Source organism: Dreissena polymorpha, chromosome 6 (assembly GCF_020536995.1).
Source record: "Dreissena polymorpha isolate Duluth1 chromosome 6, UMN_Dpol_1.0, whole genome shotgun sequence".
Taxonomy (NCBI): domain Eukaryota; kingdom Metazoa; phylum Mollusca; class Bivalvia; order Myida; family Dreissenidae; genus Dreissena; species Dreissena polymorpha.
Genome location: NC_068360.1, coordinates 39,650,930 through 39,673,830, shown reverse-complemented (window position 1 = coordinate 39,673,830; position 22,901 = coordinate 39,650,930). Strand labels below are relative to the sequence as shown.

Genomic DNA, 22,901 nt, shown 5'->3' with positions numbered 1-22,901 from the left:
TCTTGTTTCAAGATCTATAGTAGACAAAGATATAAAAAATGTTGAAATCAAAAGATGGCATACATTTTCTCTCTGCAAAAGGTGCATAATTCTGCTTAATTGCAGGTCAGGGTTTTTGGCAATGGAAAGTGAAGTGTGAATTGAATAGTTTACAGAGATATGTACTTGTAGCATGCAGAATTAATCTCGAGTTCAACTTGCACGCAAACCTTAAAGTCCCCAGTCATAGCTATATATATATGGGCAGAATCGTAAGAAAACATGTTTTTATTGAGGATATCACTGAAAATCTGGTTGAAATCGGTTGAAAACAAACAATATAGCGATTTTGGGGTCAAGTACGGTAAAGAATGAAAACGACCTAATTAATATTCATGATTCAACACGTTAATTCAAACCTATACAAACAAAATTGCGAATGCAGGGGAATTTAGCAAAGAGAAGGTAAGAACAAATGCCAATACATCTGTTACAGACGGAAATTGATTTGCAATGCTACGTTTTTGCTAAATCTAGGTATTTATCTTCCATATGCTAATAATGTGTAGCGAAAGCTAAATATAGATATAATGTGCATAACTCGCGACACTGCAATGGTTTTCACCAATTTCAAGTATTTATGATCATTTATATATTATTTTATCGATTCAAAACCGATTTTGACCAGGTTTTCAATGTCAACCTTGATAAAAAATATATTTCAATGAATTTATGAAGTTTATTTCTCGCTATACGATTTATATGCAAAACAACGATCTATTCCACAAACTGGGACTAAAACAAGACTTTTTAAGTACAAAAATGGGCATATAATACTGATAAAAAGCTTGTAACAGTTATAAGGGGTCAACCTAGGGTCAATTTTTAGGGAAGTCACTTCTCTCTTGACTGGCATTTAAAAAAACAACTGAAAAGACAACTTACTTAGTATTCAAGTGTGCATGAAAGTGCGTATATTGTTTACATCCACAACCCACCCATCCCACATAAAAAAGTATTATTTTTGGGTGATGGGAATCGATATAATAAACAATAATTAATTTCAAAAATCTAAAAAAACTAACATTTTAACTACCTAACCTCACGTTTCCAGTTGAAACAATAAAACCAGTTAGATAAACAAGTCTTTTACAATGACAACACTGTTACGGACTGAGGTCATTAAAACCTATTCCTCAAAAATCTGCAAGCCTTTGTTCACACCTGTCAATGGTGTCGGTCAACATCAAAGGCCTTTGATGTGAATGCCGAGTTGAGGCCAGTTTCTAGAGAGTAACAGCTATAAGCTTGTAACACATCAAATCGCATTAACCCTTTGAGTGCTGGAACCGGATTTTGAAGACCTTTGCAATCAGTTTGGATCCAGATGAGACGCCACAGAACGTGGCGTCTCATCAGGATCCAAACTGTTTGCTATTCTGATAGTGGTCTTACAAAAATAATCGAAGAAAATGCTAATTTTAGAAATTCAGTAGACGACATTTTAGCAGACAACAAATTTCCCAGCATGCAAAGGGTTAATCAATATCACAATGCAGACATTTGGGTGGGTGGGATAGCTTTGACTATTCAGTAAAAAGGCAAGCTATTAACACATACTACAGCATTTTACAATGTACCATTCTTGAAATGTCTATTTGTGTAAAAATGCATAAATGTCAAAAAATGTGTCCAAACTGGAAATGTATGTGTATTTGAAGCAATATATTGTCTCTACTGCATCCCTGTCCCTATATGCTTCATGTGCAAAATCCCTTCGTACTCCAAACTCTTTGCCCCTCATATGGAACAGCTGTAGCTGTATATTTTTTCCAGTATACAAATTGGCCTGTGTGCTGTTCAGTCAATTAACAGTTTGATTGATTTGCTGAGGCTGGGTTCACTGGGAGAGTACTCATTCCGTGTACACTGACCTTGAGAGCCTGTCTGCGTGTGACATAGTTCTCTGAGATAAGGAGTCTCTGGTAGGGTTCAAACACACGCTCATAGTTCTGCTCTAGGAAGCCTGCAGCCAGAATCTTGTGCCGCGTCAACAGCTCCTGTAGAGGAAAGGTTATATGATCATAGTTTTTTTAAAAACATTTTGGCAAAAGATAGGACCCTTCAGGAAAAAACATATTAAAACAAGAGATGTGTTTGTCAGAAAATGCCCCCTTCTGCGCAGCTTTGAAGCCATATATTTGACCTTTGACTTTGAAGGATGACCTTGACCTTGACCTTTCTCCACTCAAAAAGTGCAGCTCCATGAGAAACACATGCATGCCAAACATCAAGTTGCTATCTGAAGCGACATAGAAGTTATGAGCATTTTTCGAAACCTAATTGCGAAACCTAAATGCAAAGTGTTACGGAAAGACAGACAGACGGTCCAATCACTACATGCCCTCCTTCGGGGACATAAAAATGTATATATTTATCTTTTGGAAATCTATTCTGGGAAACGTATATGCTTTTTGACATTGGGAACTTAGGCCCAAAAATTTGGGAAACAAAAATACTGATGGTTATTGATAACAAGAGGGCCAAGATGGTCCTAGTTCGCTCACCTGAGAGGAGTCGGTTCATTAAATCTTTACCAAACGTCAAACTTGACCTATATATTGTCCAGACAAACATTCTGGTCAAGTTTCATCATTATTGAACCAAAACTCTGGCATATGGAGTGATTTTGTTTTTGTAAGATTTGACCTTGTGACCTATATTTTGAGTTGACCCCCCCTTACCAAACATCAAACTTTGCTTACAAAAATAAATATTATGACCAAGATTCATAAAATCTGAAACAAAATTGTGACCTCTAGAGTGTTTACAAGGATTTTGTATAATATAATGAAAATTTGGACAATCTAAGGGCAATAATTATGGCATTAATTATGTGATATATATAAAACCAATCTTTTCACCAAGTTTCATGATGATTGGGCAAAAAATGTGACTTCTAGAGTGTTCACAAGCTTTTTTTACTATATAAATAAAAGAAAACTGCCCCCCCCCCCCCCGGCAGCCATGTTATTCAACTGACCGGGACCATTTTCGAACTCAACTCTCAGTTATCAAGGAAACAAATGTTCTGACCAAATTTCATGAAATTGGGCTAAAAATGTGACTTCTAGAATGTTCACATGTTTTGACTATATACATATAGAGCAAAATGCCCCGCACACTGGCGGCCATGTTTTTTTCACCGATCTGGACCATTTTCGAACTTGTCCAAGATATCAATAAAACCAATCTTTTGACCAACTTTCATGATGATTGGGCAAAAATTGTGACTTCTAGAGTGTTTACAAGGTTTCTTTATACCCAAATAAAGAAAACTGCCACACCCCCCCCCCCCGGCCGCCATGTTATTCAACTGACCGGAATCATTTTCGAACTCAACTCTCATGGAAACAAATTTTCTGACCAAATTTCATGAAAATTTGGCCAAAAATGTGACTTGTACAGTGTTCACATGTTTCACTAAATACATATAGAGAAAAATGCCCCGCCCACTGGCGGCCATGTTTTTTCACCGATCTGGACCATTTTCGAACTCGTCCGAGATATCAATAAAACCAATGTTTTTACCAACTTTAATGATGATTGGGCAAAAATTGTGACTTCTAGAGTGTTTACAAGGTTTGTATATAGCCAAATAAAGAAAACTGCCTACCTCCCCCCCCCCCCGGCAGCTATGTTATTCAACTGACCGGAACCATTTTCGAACTCAACTCTCATATCAAGGATGTTCTGACCAAATTTCATGAAAATTGGGCCAAAACTGTGACTTCTTGAGTGTTCACATGATAGAATGTTAATAGTAAATTAAAACAAAAGCACTTAACATATTATATTATTTTTTATCAATTCATTATTATTGTTTGAATAGTACAGTAAACAAAATTGAGACGCTGAAGGGTCTCCCTATGAAAACTTAGCTGAATGCATGTGCTTTAAGTGTTGTCCCTGATTAGCCTCTGCAGCCAGGACAGGCTAATCTGGGACAACACGCCCTGCTTAGACTGGATTTTAGGTAAAAAAGAGACTTCTTCTGAATGAAAAATTTGGTAAAATCGAAAAGGCTTATCCCTGAATGGCCTGTGGACATTCTGCTTTTAAAAACTTTTTTTAGTAAATTTAAGATTGTTCTCACAATTTTTATTGGAATTTATAAAAAAAATCAAAGAATTGGGAGACAATTCCAATATTTTGGTCTGGAAAAGAGCCAGTTATTTTACACAAGAGGGCAATGATGGCCCTTAAGTGCCCAATCGAGTTCCAGGAAAACAATTTTTTTAAAGTGGACCTAGTGATCTTGTTTTTGGACATAACTTACTCATAATCAAACTTAACCTAGGTATTATAAAAATAAATATTCCAACCAACTTTTATCAAGATTGAGTCATAAATCAGGGGTGTAAATTGGCCAAAATCTAAAATCCTGAAAATAGGCCTATTGTTTTGGGACCAGAGCAAAAAAGGGTTAATAATTCATGGAACTTTGTTTACTTCTGTATATAATTTTGTAAACAATATGTCAAAGTAAAATAATTTGTGTTTAAGATGACATTTTGTGACAATAATCTTAAAATTCCAGAAAAAAATCCTCTGATTTATTTCAAAATCAAAATTGGTCCATAAGGGCCAAATTCCTGATTTCAGGAATAATCCTGAACTTTGACGCCTCTGATAAATGTGGCCTCTAGAGTGATAACAATTATTTTCTAACAATTAAAATGGTGAACTAATTTTGGCACATACATGATCCAGGTTTAAATTAGGCCTATTATTACAGGGCCCTCAATCTGTCAAATCCACGGCCGAAATTCGGCCGCATTCCCCCCTTGAAAATTATACTTTTTTCCCCTTTTTGGGGGAAAAATTCCCCATAAAGTAAAATATTTAAAAAAATATATAAAAATTTAAAAAAAAAAAAAAAATATATAGATAGATGTGTCTCATGGTTATTATATCTCAATTCTATCTTAATTTAATCTTGTCAAACATACTAAATTATAAAAAAAAAGCAATGAATATAGTGCAAACATGTACAAATGTTATAATTAGAGAGTAAGTAAAAAAATCCCCCCCAAAAGGGAAACGCCGCGAAAATTCCGCCTGCTATGGGTAGCGACCCGCTTCCCCTAAAATAGATTGAGGGCCCTGATTAATCTCAACATAAATATTCTGAGCAAGCCTCACCAAGATTGGATGAAAAATGTGTGAAATAACAAGCTAAATGTGTGCAATAACAAGCTAAATGTGTGCAATAACAAGCTTAATGTGTGCAATAACAAGCTAAATGTGTGCAATAACAAGCTAAATGTGTGCAATAACAAGCTAAATGTGTGCAATAACAAGCTAAATGTGTGCAATAACAAGCTAAATGTTGACCCCACACCAGGTTCAGGTGAGCTCAAAATGAGAACAGTAGACAAAAAGCCTGACCTTGAAAGTGGAGAAGGCATCGGAGGCGACATCAAACGTGGACACCTCGACATACGTGAAGAAGTTATAGAACTGTTCATCACAGAGCATGATCTTGGCCAGCTGTTCATAGCGACAACATTCTCTCAACATCATACCACAGTTCAGGGCTATCTCTTGACTTTCATACCTGCAAAGTTACATAATTTCTTAAAAATAAGACACCAACATGAATAAGACCCACATTAAAATGAAATCTGAATAATTAAATACTTAACGCATTCTTGAGTAAAAAAGGGCCTAAATATGTTGCTTTTTTTTGCTTTTTGTTTACTGAGACCAACAGTTTGTTTGCTGTGAAAAAAACAAAATAAAGCACAGTAAAGCTTCACCAATCAGCATTTGAGGTTCTTTTTTGTTGGTTAAAAGCAATGATTATTGACAAGTTAAGATATTATTTCTGAGAATATTGTAACCATAAACAAAATATTGCCTTTAATCAAGTCATATACCCCATTGAAAGCTGTAATTATTTATTAACCCTTTCCCACTCAGAAGCAACGTAAAAATGTCTATGTGCAAACAGCATAAAACCAGAACAGCCGGTGAGTAACTCTAAGTCTGTTCAGGTTTTATGCTTTCTCCTTTTCATCAGTATCTGAGGGTTGGACAATTAATGAAGCTTAAAAAACTTGAAAACTAGTAAGAAATGTCTTTCATTAAATATAACTTTCTAAGGGACTACAGATGCGTCAAAATACGTATCCGAGTGGTAAAGGGTTGATGTGCCCATTTGAAAGCCAACATTAGTTCAATGTCAAGGTAACAATGAGGTCAGGTGATGTGGGTGTTTGTTGACAGTATTCAGATTCATAATCATGGCAATTATCAAAGCTTTATAGAAATATAATGATGTTTACATGAAATCTGGAGATTTTAATCTATACAGAAAGTTGCATCACAATATCTTCTAACTTGAGGACAAAACAATACACAAATACATGCTTTAAACTAAAAAGAAAACATTTAAGCGATTCCTGTTCACGTGCCTATCTGACTACAGACTCCAATATGCAATGTTTATATATAAGCTTTGTCCTGAGAAAAATGGGCTTAATGCATGTGCAGTCCTTACAACCTAATCAGAGAAAATCCGGTTGAGGCAGAAATTGTCTTCCCTGATACGCCTGAGCAGACTGCAGGGGCTAATCTGGGACGCCACTTAAACCCCAAGCATTAAGTCTCATTTTCCCAGAAACAAGATCATCTAATATCAAATACCCCTTCATGAGTTCCAGGACAATCTCCTTCCTGGATACAAGGTGCTCCACGGTGGGGTTGCGTGTGCCGATCTGACGTCGCAGCAGATTGTTGAAGATCTGAGCCACATCCTTCCTGCCCTGAAAATTTAATTTAACTTTTTAACACTTAGATGTGTATTTAACCCTTTAAAAAAAAGGTCCGTTTCGGGTCGCCCGACTGTGTCTCCCGAATTGGCGACAACCCTCAACATTTTGTTGGGGTCGCCAAAAAACAAAAAAACAAAAAAATTAAAACTTTTTTTTGTTCATTTTTGTTTATATAAGATGTAATATCAAGCAAACAAAGCATATTTATACATGTATTTCTTATTAAAAGCTTTAGTAGCCTTCCATTTAAGTACCCCCCACCCCTCAAAAAAAATAATTAAAAATAAAATCCCTACCTACAGACCCTGTTTTTTTTTTCGAAGCAGACCATAAACAGACCTATTTTTCATTTTGGCCTTACCACTTAGATACGTATTTAACCCTTTACTACTTAGATTTGAATTTAACCCTTTACCACTTAGATACGAATTTAACCCTATACCACTTAGGTACGTATTTAACCCTTTACCACTTATATATGTATTAAACCCTTTATCACTTAGATTTGAATTTAACCCTTACCACTTAGATACGAATTTAACCCTTAACCACTTAGGTAAGTATTTAACCCTTTACCACTTAGGTACGTATTTAACCCATTACCACTTAGATACGTATTTAACCCTTTACCACTTAGATACATATTTAACCCTTTACCACTTAGGTACGTATTTAACCCTTAACCACTTAGGTACGTATTTAACCCTTTACCACTTAGATACGTATTTAACCCTTAACCACTTAGGTACGTATTTAACCCTTTACCACTTAGGTATGTATTTAACCCTTTACCACTTAGATATGTATTTAACCCTTTACCACTTAGATACATATTTAACCCTTTACCACTTAGATACGTATGTAACCCTTTACCACTTAGGTACGTTTTTAACCCTTTACCACTAAGGTACGTATTTAACCCTTTACCACTTAGATACTATTTAACCCTTTACCACTAAGATACGTATTTTGACGAGTTTGTAGTCCTTTAGAAAGTTAAATTTACAAAACTATTGCCAAGCAATATAGTCTCCTACCGGCTCCACCATTGTCAGAAATCCCACCATTGTCAAATTTTTTTATTTTATTTAATTGTTGCCATAGCAACCAGAATTGTAGACATAGGAACAAAATGAAATGACGTGCATAATATCCATATTGCCATCTATCCATATTTCAAAATTCATGAAAAAATATGAAGAACTTTTTAAGTTATCGCAGGATCCAAAAAAGTGTGACTGAAAGACTGACAGACAGACAGACAGACAGAGCGCAAACCATAAGTCCCCTCCGATGAAACCGGTAGGGGACAATTAAAGACCTTCTCACTAGATTTTTTTTTAAGGCTTAAGCCCTAAGATACTGATGAGCAGCAAACAGCATAAAACCTGAACAGACTGTGAGTAACTCGCAGGATGTTCTGGTTTTATGCTGTTTGCACATAGCCATTTTCACTTTGCTTTAAAGTGGGAAATTGGTACCAAAAACAGCCCCAATTATGAACGGAAAAAAACTTTCTGATATAAAGCATGTTCTCACCTCAAAGTCTATTTTGACGAGGTTCTGTACCAGCATGTAGAGCATGTTGCAGTCGTACACCTCGTGGGCCAGCTGGGCAACCAGGTCCGTCTGTGGCTCCTGGCTCTCAGTGCCGTACAGAAGATTCTTGATCAGACCAAGGTTCTTAGACACATCTTCTGTCGCCTGTAGGGAAAATATTTTGTTAGTTTCCCTTTGTATTATCTTCTTTTAGCTCCGGCAAACTATATATGAAATGGACCTGAACGATTTGAACAACTTGGAAAGAGGGTCACCAAAGGCTCTTGGCTGTGAAGTTACATTAAAATCTGCCCAGTAAATTACAAGCAGACCTATTTTCATTATTACGCCTGGATACAATCAATTAAATCAGCATTATTGGAGACATCCTCTGTTGCCTGTAAGGATAGGAATGGCCTGAACTGTAAGTTTATATGCTAATATTGGTTCTTGATCCAACCCAGGTTGTATCAAGACATCCTTTGGCCAGCATAGATGGGAATATAATATTGAATTATAGGAAAATAATTATTGAACTTTTGTCTCCAAGACAAGCTGACCTAAAAGCATAACCTTGACCTTTGAAGTACAAAACAGATGTTACAAATGACCAATTGTATTAATATGGTTAATATTTGTGCGATGTTCTACACTGGTTGAAAAAACCATTAATGTTTATATTTTGCTTCGGCATCCTTTTTTTTTCAAACATAACTTCTATTTCTGAACGACAACGGACATAAAGTGATACAAGAATAACAGGGCCGTAAGGCCATAAGGCCATAGATCCCTCACCTGAGACATGTAGAAGCAAACTGTTTATGTGTACATTTTGTGATATTTGTATAATAACTGCAAGGTTTTTTCATCTTTACAGTGTTGTATTTTACCATTTTGGTAATGGGGCTGGGTCCCTTTGGATTGAGAAAATGTGTGGCATTTTTACTAAAATTGGAAAATTAGTGTTGTTGTTGTTTTGCTAAAAAATGCTTCAAAATTGAGAATACAAGTGTTTTCAGGATTATATTTACTAAGGTTAAACTTGTATGGATGGGAGTTGAACAAAATATTAAGATTTAAAAAAAACTTGTTGAAACCTTCCATTTGCAATTTTCAGCTCCCATTTGGGAAAAATATATTCACTTGTTTCCATTGGGAATGGGGCCAAATACCGGACCCAATTTTGAATCAAAACAAGGGATGTGTACGTCAGTAACACAATGCCCCCTACTGCGCTTGCTTTGAAATAAAATGTCTATCTTTTGGCAGTTATAGAAATCATCTCCCTTTAAAGCTTATTACTTCCCTTGGATTTTGTCCAATCCAATCGTGCGAGGGGGGGGGGGGGTCTGTAGACAGTCAAAAATGACCAAGTCAGACATCACTGACAACCAAGGCCTGTGGTATATCAAAGAGATTATAGCCAGAGTTCATCATGTATCTATGGACATAAATCCACAGGTATGTAATGAACCCTAACATACACAAATTAGTACAGGAAAGAAATAATTATTATACATGTATCATTAAAAAAAAAAACTTTGACAAATCAATCATTTGAGTTATAAATAATCAAAACAAGAGCACCGCCTTGCGGGTGCAGACCGCTCATCTATTTTCTTTTTAAAGGTGAAGGGACTCTCATTTTCAATCACAAAGGAGGGAGGAGTGGAGTGAAGAGGGGTGTATAGTGTGGGGTTGTGGACATTTATTACAAAATCGGGGGGGGGGGTATAGTGTGAGGGTGTGGTGATAATTTGTGAGATGATCTTAAAAAAAAAAAAAAATAAAAAAAATCAAAAATAAAAATTTGGGGGGTGGGGTGGGGTGGGGGGGTGGGGTGGGGGTATAGTGTGAGGGTGTGGTGGTCATTTGTGAGATGATCTTAAAAAAAAAAAAAAAAAAAAAAAATTAAAAAAAATTGGGGGGGGGAGGGGGGGAGGGGGGGGGAGGGCACGGGGGATGGTTTGGGTGAAGTCTATAGTGGTATGTCAGGTAAGAGTAGTTTCATCAAAGTATCAATCAAATCTAATCATAAATAAAGAAGTTATGGCAATTTTAGCAAAATTTAATAATTTGACCTTGAGAGTCAAGGTCATTCAAAGGTCAAAGTAAAATTCAAGTTGCCAGGTACAGTAACCTCATGATAGCATGTAAGTATTTGAAGTTTGAAAGCAATAGCCTTGATACTTCGAGTGGATCGAAACACAAAATTTAACCATATATTAAAAGTTACTAAGTCAAAAAAGGGCCATAATTCCGTAACAATGACAACCAGAGTTATGCAACTTGTCCTTTTACTGTACCCTTATGATAGTTTGTGAGTGTTCCAAGTATGAAAGCAGTATCTATGATACTTTAGGGGTAAAGTGACCAAAACATAAATCTTAACCAAATTTTCAATTTTCTAAGTATAAAGGGCCCATAATTCCGTCCAAATGCCAGTCAGAGTTACATAACTTTGCCTGCACCGTCCCCTTATGATAGTTCATAAATCTTGCAAGTATGAAAGCAATAGCTTTGATACTGTAGGAATAAAGTGGACCTAAACACAAAACTTAATCATATTTTCGATTTTCTAAGTATAAAAAGGGCATATAATTCTGTCAAAATGCCAGTCAGAGTTACATTACTTTGCCTGCACAGTCCCCTTATGATAGTTAGTAAGTGTTGCAAGTATGAAAGCAATAGCTTTGATGCTTAAGGAATAAAATGGACCTAAACACAAAACTTAACCAAAATTGTCAATTTACTAAGTATAAAAAGGGCACATAATTCTGTCAAAATGCATGCCAGAGTTATCTAACTTTGCCTGCCCAGTCCCCTCATGATAGTAAGTAAGTGTACCAAGTTTGAATGCAATAGCATTGATACTTACTGAGAAAAGTGGAACTAAACGCAAAACTTAACCAAAATTTTCCATTTTTTAAGTATAAAAAGGGCACATAATTCTGTCAAAATGCACGCCAGAGTTATCTAACTTTGCCTGCCTAGTCCCCTCATGATAGTAAGTAAGTGTACCAAGTTTGAATGCAATAGCATTGATACTTTCTGAGAAAAGTGGACCTAAACGCAAAACTTAACCGGACGCCGACGCCAACGCCAACGCCAACGCCAACGCCGACGCCGACGCCAAGGTGATGACAATAGCTCATAATTTTTTTTCAAAAAATAGATGAGCTAATAAAAAATCTGTACAGTCACTGTGAAAAGAACTTAAATTCTTGGTAAGGATATATACATGTATAATCTGAGATTTATAATTATATAAATTACTTCCCTTGAAAATAATTGTCTCTAACAAATCTCTATTTTTAGAAGCAATTAATTAAAAGCCACTACCGTGATTGTAGATTCACCACTCAAAATGTGCAGCTCCATGAGATACAACACATGCATGCCAAATATCAAGCTGCTATGATCAATATTGAATAATTATCTACCTTTAAAGCTTATTACTTCCATGGATTTGTATTTTTGACCTTAGACCTTGAAGGATGACCTTGACCTTTTACCACAACATGTTTGTCACAAACACAATGCCGCCTACTGCGCCGCTTTGATTTATTTAATAAAAATATTTAATTTGGCAGGTCCGATAATTATGTCCATTTAAAGCTTATCACTTCCCTTGGATTTGTTTTTTTGACCCCGTGACCTAGTTTTTGACCCGGCATGACACATATTCGAACTTGACCTAGATATTGTCTAGATACAACTTCTGACCAAAAAGTTTCGTAAAGATTGGATGAAAACTATTTGAATTAGAGAGCGGACTCGAATGGGGGCATTAAAACACACTGCTTTATGTCACAAGATGTGGTGTCAACAGTATGAGAACAAAATTGATGTTTTCATTATTGAAATCAAACAAGAGATGTGTTTGTGAAACACAATGCCCCCTATTGCGCTGCTTTGAAACCATATATTTGACCTTTGACCTTGAAGGATGACCTTGACCTTTCACCACTCGAAATGTGCAGCTCCATGAGATACACATGCATGCAAAATATCAAGTTGCTATCTTCAATATTGCAAAAGTTATGACCAAGGTTAAAGTTTGTGACACATACAATGACAGACAAACAGACAGTGACAGACAGACAGGCCAAAAACAATATACTCGCGATCATTCCATTCAGGGGCATAAAAATGAGCTTAATGCATCAGCGCATAGTCTGGAACAACACTTTCTGCTTTGTGAAAGTTTTCATTTAAAGGAAGGCTGTTCTTAACTAAAATCAAGCATACATGTGTAGTCCCAGATTGGCCTGTGCAGACTGCACCAGCTAATTTGGAACAGCACATAACGCACATGTGTGTCTTGTTCCGTGAAAGCTGGTCATAATGCATGTGCGTAAAGGCTAATCAGGGACGACACTTTCCCCCTAAACTTGATTTTCAGTAAGGAGGGACTTCCTTGAAACTAAAAATACCATTAAAGCGGAAAGTGTCGTCCCTGATTAGCCTGTGCGGACTGCACAGGCTAATCTGGGACGACACTTTACGGACATGCATTAAGCCCAGTTTTTCCAGAACGAGGCTCATGTATACCTTGTCCAGTTTCTTCTCTCCAGTCTCTTTCTGCAGGGCCAGCAGTCCATCCCGTAGAGCCCTGACCAGCTCCGAGGGAGACTTCTGGGATTTACCGAACAATGTCAATGGCATGGCAGATATCGGCAGGCAGGTTAGCTACGCAGTTGAGTTCTATGTCTGCATGTAAAATATCATTCATATCATTTATAATTCATTACTGGTTTAACCTTTTACCACTTGGATACGTATTTTCACGCATTTGTAGTACCTTATCAAGTTTTATTTAATTTAAGACCGTTCTTACTAGATCTTAGTTTTTAAGGCTTCATCTCAAAACCTTAGACACTGATGAGCAGCAAACAGCATAAAACCTGAACAGACCGCGAGTTGCTCTCAGGCTGTTCTGGTTTTATGCTCTTTGAACATAGCCATTTAGAACTTTGTGGGAAAGGGTTTAAGTTCATGACTAGGAGAAAATAAGTAAGAAATAATTAACATAAAACAAGAGGCAGTGTGTTTTTTGGGGGTAAAAAGTTTGGCCCCAACATCCCAATCTGAAAATGTATATATATTATCCCAAATGACTGCCTAAATTGTACCATTCAAGGTTTTAAACAAGAGCTGTGTTTATGAAACACAATGCACCCTACTGTGCCGCTTTGACTGACAGACAGACTGGCGGACAGTTCAACTGCTATATGCCACCCTACCGGGGGCATAAAAATGCACCAAAATATGAGTAAGTGATATTGTTGTTCTAGTTATAGTGACCTAATTTTCTGTTGAGTGAGTGATTAAGTTATTATGGAAACATGAATTATGCTATCCTACTGGGGTGCTAATCAACTCCACAGTGGAGCTCTCTTCTTAATGAATACACTGTAGTTCCATATTCATATGTTGAATACTTACAAAGTAACACATTTAAATACTAGTTACAGAAAAACTTCTTTCAACAATCATTATGTTCATGTCATTGTTTGAAATGTGTTGTTTTCTCAGATTAGCCTGTGCAGTCTGCACAGGCTAATCAGTGTGCACAGGCTAATAAGGGACAATTTCCACCTTTACTGGATTTGTGTAACAAGGAAAAAACTTTGATTAAACCAATAATACAAAATTAATGTTCAACAAGAGTTCCGCGGTCGGAGATGACCGCATTGAAGCCGGATTTTTGATTTAAATGACAGGAAAGTACCTTTCGTGTTTTTGTCAATGCAATACTTAAATTACTGAAATATTGTTCAAAGGTCAAAATGAAATGTAAGTACTTTTCAAGGCATGAGCAAACCTTGTGTTATGTTTTGAATGCATGCATATACATGAACAACAATAACATTTAAGGTCACAAATATGAACTTGAATTGACAATTAGGAAAGTTTGATCTCAATTTTTTTATTTTTTAACATTTTTACATTCAAGGTCACGGTGACCTTGACCTTAAAATGACCAGTGGTCATCTACTAGTTCTGGCCAACCTTCATATCAAGTTTGAAGACTCTAGGTCTAAGCATACCAAAGTATTAACAACTTTAACATATTTACATCCAAGGTCACAGTGACCTCGACCTTCAAATGAATGACCTTGAAATGACCAGTGGTCATCTAAGTGTGCTTGCAAACCTTTACGTCAAGTTTGAGATTCTAGGTCCAAGCATACCAAAGTTATAACAATTTTAACATTTTAACATTGAAGGTCACAGTGACCTTGACCTTCAAATGAATGACATTGAAATGAGCAGTGGTGATCTTCTAGTACTGGCCAACCTTTATGTCAAGTTTGAAGACTCTAGGTACAAGCATACCAAAGTTATAACATGGAATAAGAACTTTAACATTTTTACCTACCAAAGTTATAAGAACTTTAACATTTTTACATTCAAGGTCACAGTGACCTTGACCTTAGAATGAATGACCTTGAAATGACCAGTGGTCATCTAAGTGTGCTTGCAAACCTTCATGTCAAGTTTGAAGACTCTATGTCCAAGCATACCAAAGTTATAACAATTTTAACATTTTAACATTTAAGGTCACAGTGACCTTGACCTTCAAATGAATGACATTGAAATGACCAGTGGTCATCTTCTAGTACTGGCCAATCTTTATTTCAAGTTTGAAGACTCTAGGTACAAGCATACCAAAGTTATAACATGAAATAAGAACTTTAACATTTTTACATTCAAGGTCACAGTGACCTTGACCTTCAAATGAATGACCTTGAAATGTCCAGTGGTTACTTACTAGTTCTGGCCAACCTTCATGTCAAGTTTCAAGACTCTAGGTCCAAGCATACCAAAGTTATAACAACTTTAACATTTTTACATTCAAGGTCACAGTGACCTTGACCTTCAAATGAATGACCTTGAAATGTCCAGTGGTTACTTACTAGTTCTGGCCAACCTTCATGTCAAGTTTCAAGACTCTAGGTCCAAGCATACCAAAGTTATAACAACTTTAACATTTTTATATTGAAGGTCACAGTGACCTTCACCTTCAAATGAATGACCTTGAAATGACCAGTGGTCATCTGTTAATCCTGGCCAACCTTCATGTCAGGTTTGAAGACTCTAGGTCCAAGCATACCAAAGTTATACCATGAAATAAGAACTTTAACATTTTTACATTCAAGGTCACAGTGACCTTGACCTTCAAATGAATGACCTTGAAATGACCAGTGGTTACTAACTAGTTATGGCCAACCTTCATGTCAAGTTTCAAGACTCTAGGTCCAAGCATACCAAAGTTATAACAACTTTAACATTTTTTATATTGAAGGTCACAGTGACCTTGACCTTCAAATGAATGACCTTGAAATGACCAGTGGTCATCTGTTAATCCTGGCCAACCTTCATGTCAAGTTTGAAGACTCTAGGTCCAAGCATACCAAAGTTATACCATGAAATAAGAACTTTAACATTTTCGAGCACGCCGCCCGCCCGCCCCCCCCGCCCGCCCGACAACATCAATCTATAAGCCGAGATTTTTTCGAAAAAAATCCGGCTAATTAAAGTAGAAAGTGTCCTTTATAAAGGACAATCATTACCAAACACGCATTAAGGCCAATTTTCACATATCAAAATTATATCCATTCCAGTTAAGTTATTTCAGCTACATGTACTTACAGAATCTAATGCTAATGATGCTGCACCTTGATCGAAGTATTAATAGTCATAAATGCACACTTGTTAGATGTTAACATATCTCACGCGATGAATCTTTTCTTTTTATACGTATAATTATGTTGTTAAGCTTGAAATGCTCAAGTTTAATCAATGATTTAGCTTACTAATTTCACCTGGAATAAAAGTATTTTGCATTGCTATATATTATAAATTAATGTCCTTAGTCTTGAATTCACGAGGGTCGAATTAATTTATCGGATATTTTCTCAGTCCCTGTTCAAACCTTTTGTTTGTTTGTCTCGAACTCGATTCCAATCACATAAGGCTGTTAATTGATTGGGAGCGCTTGATAATTACCACACTAAAAAGGATATCACAGCTGTAGCTAACTTAAACATTTACTCGATTGTTAAATGATTTGAGTCAGGTTTTTTTTTGCCCGATTTTATAGCCGAAATTCGGCTATGTTTCCAATCCCAAAAAGTATACTTTTTTCCCAAAATGTGGCAAAAAATTCCCAATTTCAAAAATAAAAAAATAATAAAAAATATTTTATTTTTTTTTAGAAAGAAGTCTAATGTGTATTTTATCTCAATTTTGATTCAATTACATCTAACAAAGTATTATATGATTTTGTTCTTTTAATTTGAATGATTATAAAAAGTTATATCAAATTTAGTATTTAGTATTTTCCTAATCAGTGGACTTTTCGTGTGGAAAAAAAGGCTAATAGGCTAATGAATTTATTTTCCCAATTTCATGAAAATGCCGATAAAATTCCCAATTCCAAAGCCATGGGCTATCTTCCCAAAAAGTGGAGAAAAAAAAACCTGGAGAGTAAAATATGTCATTCATGCAATCGTTTATTGAGTCAAACAAGTGGGGATAATCAGAATCATCAGACCAAGAAGACACCACTGTATCGAACCCAAAATGAAAACAATTGTGCAGACTGCATTTCGAGCGATTATAATTTGAAAATTTTTTGAAAAGTGCAAAAACTGAAAAATCTACAAAGTCAACTTGTTGCAAGAGAAAAATTTGTATCTCAACCACAATTATTCCAATGATATGTCATTCTTTAAAAAGCCAATCAATAAATAACTAGTGTTGTGTAATATTTTTGTGATATGTAAAAAAGTATATAGTGGCTATTTATGTTTTGTATCTTAATATTGAAATTGATACTGAGCATCTCTTATAACACTACGGTCAATCTCAACTATGCATGGCCCCATAACCAACCCTGGCACAGGAAGTACTGCGGCCTATGTCGTGTGGTTAGCTGACAACCAAGGAAAATGTTGCCCACTTGCATGGCACACAAACAAAATTAAACGAGTTGTACGTTCAACAATTGCTGCAGAGGCGCTTAGTTTACAAGAAGGCCTTGAATGTGGCTACTATTACAGACAGATGCTGTACGACATCATGAAACTTGAAGAAAACACCATACCAATAATAGCCTATGTTGACAACTAGAGTGTCATCGAAGCTGTACATTCTACTAAGTTAGTGGATGACAAGCGTTTGCGTGTCGATATCGCAGCTATCAGTGAATCCCTGTCCAGGAACGAGGTGAAGGAGATCCGATGGTGTTCAGGAAAATACCACCTTGCTGACTGTATGACCAAACAAGGAGCTTCAGGATATAATCTACTGGAAGTGTTGCATGGAGGGCGATTCTCAAGAGAATTTATATAGACTGACTGTGACTGTGTTTATAATATTAATAATCTTTTGTTTGATTTTTTTTATTTTTAATAATTCAATCTAACTTATACAGACAGGACTGAAAAAGAGAAGAAAATATAATTAATGTTAATTTCATGTTACATAACTCTTGAATACTCTTCATGAAGAAAGCAGAATTGTGACGTCGTCATGACGTCATGATGTCATAACGTCTTTCTCTTACCAAGCAACGTCTTTGGTGTTGAAGTGACATTGTAATGTTTCATTAGGGATAATTAAAGTGTAAACTATCATTTGGTGTTGGTGTTTATCTGGTGTTAGGTGTTAACACGGTCAATCTCAACTATGCATGGCCCCATAACCAACCCTGGGGCGCCCCTTTGTCAAACATGCGGCGTGGGGATACGCGTCGGCCTCTGTCGCGCCATTTCTAGTTTAAATTTGTTATATCATTTGGCAGGTTCATTACTTACCACCCTTTAAAGCTTATTACTTCCCTTGGATATTTTTTTTTAACTTTGACCTTGAAGGTTGACTTTGACCGTAACCCTTCACCACTCAAAATGTGCAGCTCCATGATATTTACATACATGCCAAATATAAAGTTGCTATCTTCAATATTGCAAAAGTTATGGCCAATGCACCATACCAGGGGCATAAAAATGAGTGAAAATCTCTGACCCGGCCCCACCCTAACCCCCATAACTTTTGACCCAGGGTTCAAATCAAAATTCTGAATAGTGCAGGGTCGCACATATGCTCATAGCTACCTTGTGTGCAAGTTTCAAGGTTCTAGTGCTTATAGTGTAAGAGGAGATAGTGGCCAGGACGGACAGAAAGATGGAGGGCGGAGATAACCACAATATCCCCACGATTTTCAAAAAGCTTGGGGATAATTAAACAACCAAGTTTAATTGACTGAGCATCACTCAGGGGGTGTGATTGAGGTGAAGTCTGAGGGCAGAAAAATTCTGTAGACTGATTTTGACTACGCGAATCGTGTGCACAACGCAATGAGAAACATTCAAACAGACATTTAAATAAACACCATCTTTAACTTATAAACAAGATTTATGTATGAAAACTTTTTTAAATTCATATTGAATATATTATGCAAAGTCACCAGTATTAATTATGATAAAGTCAATGTGTGTTCCGATCCCTGTGAACAATGATGCAAATCTTTTGTTTGAGCTCAATGTCTTTAAATTCTAAATACGGTAAACAATGTAACAGAGTTCAACTAACGATAATATCCCACGGGATCTTTAGTTACAGATTTTTTCACATCATGACACATGGAATATGACTTTAGCCTTACCAAGACAGTCGATCTTCTGTACCCATTTAGAAAGTGGTATCAATTTCTGATTTATATCCGCTGTTGTTTCTACCCTTTCCCATTTCAATTGGTTTTTCAATAATTTTTCAATCTCTGAGATTATTTAAGATTGGTTCGTTCAATAATCTTCATTTTCCCTTCACAAAGGCATCATTTGGACACGAATCAGTAAACAAACTGACAAACAATAAAACACATTTTAAAAAACCGATTTTAATTCAGGGTTTTTTTACCTTATATAACAGACGCGTCTTCCCCAAGTTATCTAGGCTACTTTTTTCCCCTTTCGGGACCGAAAAATTCCCCAAGCGGAAGCTTTTCCCCTCCATAAAACAGTTCAAAACGATTGAATTTTACAACAAATTCGCTCGAAATCGTACAAAACACCGCTTGGTGCCCGTCCAATTATGGTTCCCAACCCGTACACGCCGTTCTGTACTGTATAAATGTTACGACAATGATTACCTCCCTTGGCCGATTTACGATAACTGTCAACTCGCTTTATGTTAAATGTCACCAAAAAAGGCAAAATGTCGCATAACTGCCGAAATTTCTGGAAAAAGCCCCCAAAAATTGCGAATAACGCAGGTTTTCAGCTTTCTTCACAAAAGTAAGTCCACTGCAGCAGTCTGTTCCTAAACGGTCTGAAACTGTCACAGCCAGTCCCTGTCAAGGTCAACTCAGTCTGGCACAGCCGGCCACAGTTAGTCCCTGTCATGAAGTGATCACTTTGACAAAGTCAGTCATAGTCTGTTTAAAGGACTGAAAAACAGGGAAATGCCTGTGAAATTGTGTAATAACATGTAAATTAACCACAAATATTGATGTATGAAGAAAATAACAGTCTTTTTTGTGTTTTTTTAACCCAATTAACAGTAAACGTAAGACCCTTAAAAATTTTCCCTATTAAAGCAGTCTGCAAAACTAACTTTTTTGTCTTCATAGCCAATGTGGCTATGAAACTTTGAAAATGTCATAGCCAGAGGGAATTTTTCATAGCCAGACAAAAATGAATTCATTACAGTGACATTATCATGAAAGGACGATTCAACAACAGTCGTTATTTAAAGTTCCATATAGATTGCAATTGGGGGGTTAAGATTAAAGGCTTATTATATAAAGCAGTGACCGAATAAACTAGTTAATCTCCGGCAGTAGATCACGCGAAACAGACAATAATTAAATAAATAATAGTATAGTAAACTGTTTTTACACTCTAATGGCTTTGCAATAACTATTAATTAAAACCCTGATCTCGTAGTCAACTTGTATTGTGATATGAATGATCAGTCCTTCATTTTAAACTACCCCGCCCACATGGCATATTCGAGAAAATGAAAAAAGTACAAGCGCGTCTTTATCCTTAGCCGCCTACGAATAGGACTAAAAGTGCAACATACTTGCTGCTCATATTTCCTGCGTTTCGCTACAGTCTCATCCGTTGGTGGTGGCAACTTCTTTTTTCCAGGGACAGAACTAGATGTCGGCGCTTTAAGCTTAAACATTTTTGACCTTAGCAGACGAAAAAAGTGTAATTCTCGGCAGCAAGTATTTACCAGTACAAATTCAAAGCCGGTGCTCACGGGTATCGATCTTAATCATATGAATAATAAACACTGTTACGGTTATTTCGTAATTTCAAGGCTATTAATAACATACATTCAACCGTTTTACTTAATTTATAAAAAAAAACGCACTATTATTTCATTTATCGGCGTAGAATGGAATTTCAGTTTACCAAAAGTATTACGACATTTTAAATATGCGAGCCGGACTTTACACTCTCTATAACATCTAAGGGAGATCACTAACGATAGAAAACTAAGGGAAGTAACCAAAGCGGTGTCACTGTAAGAATTTACACCTGAAATGCGTAAATTGATTATTTATTGGTTTATTTTCTCTGATTTTTTTTTCATCGCAATTCAGGCGATCTATATTCATTTTTTACATCGCCAGAGCTGAGATTTCATCGCATTGGCGATCAGGCGATGGGTTAATTTTGCAGACTGTTAAAGAAAAAACGCGCTTGTTTTTTCCCCAAAAGTGGAAAATCACGCATGAAATTTCCCCAACCTAAGGGCTAAAGGCTCCTTCCCCTACAACCAAAAAAAACCCCTGTAATTGGAAGATTGGAAAACGACAGCCAATGACATCGCTTGTTCCAAAAAATACCAGTGTCATATGCAGAGAGGTTTAATGGGACATGGATTTTTTGGGCAGCTTATGAAATATTTGTTTAAATGGTCGGGCTAGATTGCACTTTACCGGTACACAGTTGTTTACCACTATCCAAAAAGCGAGGGTTTGGGGTGGTAGCCCCTGATACTAAGAAAATATATAGGATAAAAAGGATTATTTGGTGTTGCGTTAGGTGTTAGGTGTAGCAGGTTAGAGTTAAGGTTAGGGTACGCTTTTCCGTTCTTTTTTATGTACCGGTAAAGTGCAATTGCCCCATTGGTCGTACCCCTTCCCCCAATATTTTCAACAAATTTACGTGAATTCAATTGCGAAAATGACACCCGGACATTCCGATCTGCAGACAAATCACACCCCTGATTACTTCATGTACATTAAACCTAACACAGGGTTTTGGTGAACACACAAGCATGGTGTATTTTTAGTTTTTTAATGACTTTGTCACATTTTTATCCCGATGACTGAACAATTAAATACTATGTGAAATTTTAGATGAAATTGAGTGTGCCCTAGTTTTTCTTATCACACGAGGTTATACACTGTCACTGACGTAGAAGACAGCTAATAAAGGTTTCATTTCGACAAAATTGTCAATGAGTCGTGTGATATACAATACCAAAACACCAACGACATGCTTCTTAAATGACAAAAAAAGTTCAATTTCCTTACACAGAGTATTCGCAGAGCGGACTGCCGTTGACTTTATTCAATGACAACAATACTGTCCATACAGAAAGTGTGTTTGTAACAGAAATGTTAAACACTTTTCTTGACCGATATTTTCTTCCTAACGGATATGACGTCATTTATACTTTCACGAATTAAACACGCGCTATCACGCAAAGTAAATTGTCGATATTGTGTAGGGTCGACTTGTTCTGGAAGATCGCCAAAAAAGTGTTGATCTTGCAACCATTACTTTAAATGTCGCTATATTTTCTTATATTGCGCAATAGAAATGCCTAGTCAGTACTATACACAGTTTCGCTGCTGTATATAATTCAAATATTGCTACAGATCGAAATCAAATGTGTCTGTTGTGACTAATTTTCAAGAGATGATATCGATAATGATAATGATGATGATGATGATGATGATGATGATGATGATGATGATGATGATGATGATGATGATGATGATGATGATGATGATGATGTTGTTGATGATGATGATGATGATGATGATGATGATGATGATGATGATGATGATGATGATGATGATGATGATGATGATGATGATGATGATGATGATGATGATGATGATGATGATGATGATGATGATGATGATGATGATGATGATGATATTGAGGATATTTGTTCATGTCAGTGTAAGATCGTTTGTTATTTCACGAGTGATCATAGAAAACAATCGTGAAAATACTATTTTTTCTATGATCACGAGTGAAATAAAAAATGATCTTACATTGACATGAACAAATTTTCTGTTTCTTTTATGCCCTTTTTTCAAGAAAATAATTTATATCTGTTTCCCTTTCGCTGAAAAGTTACCCTTTCTCTCATGGCGTGCTATCAATTTGTTTATTTTCACTGCTGTTATTTCACTGCAGACATGTCATATTTTATCATTAGGTATAAAAGAAAAAAAACACATATCACGACAACGATATGTGAGCACCATCTATTTTACGT

General features: G+C 36.2%; 1 protein-coding gene across 1 annotated transcript in view; it reads right to left on the bottom strand.

Moving 5' to 3' along the window:
* LOC127834970 (protein Mo25-like) overlaps window positions 1-22,059 on the bottom strand; it is a 29,575-nt gene extending 7,516 nt beyond the window's left edge. Inside the window, exons 1-6 of the mRNA XM_052361133.1 lie at window positions 21,922-22,059; window positions 12,912-13,070; window positions 8,358-8,522; window positions 6,691-6,809; window positions 5,431-5,599; window positions 1,914-2,039 (exon numbers count right to left, since the gene is read on the bottom strand). Of these exons, the coding sequence (XP_052217093.1) occupies window positions 1,914-2,039; window positions 5,431-5,599; window positions 6,691-6,809; window positions 8,358-8,522; window positions 12,912-13,025 (693 nt within the window). The 5' untranslated portion in view covers window positions 13,026-13,070; window positions 21,922-22,059. The remainder of the gene's footprint in view (window positions 1-1,913; window positions 2,040-5,430; window positions 5,600-6,690; window positions 6,810-8,357; window positions 8,523-12,911; window positions 13,071-21,921) is intronic.
* Between the last annotated feature and the right edge of the window lie 842 nt (window positions 22,060-22,901).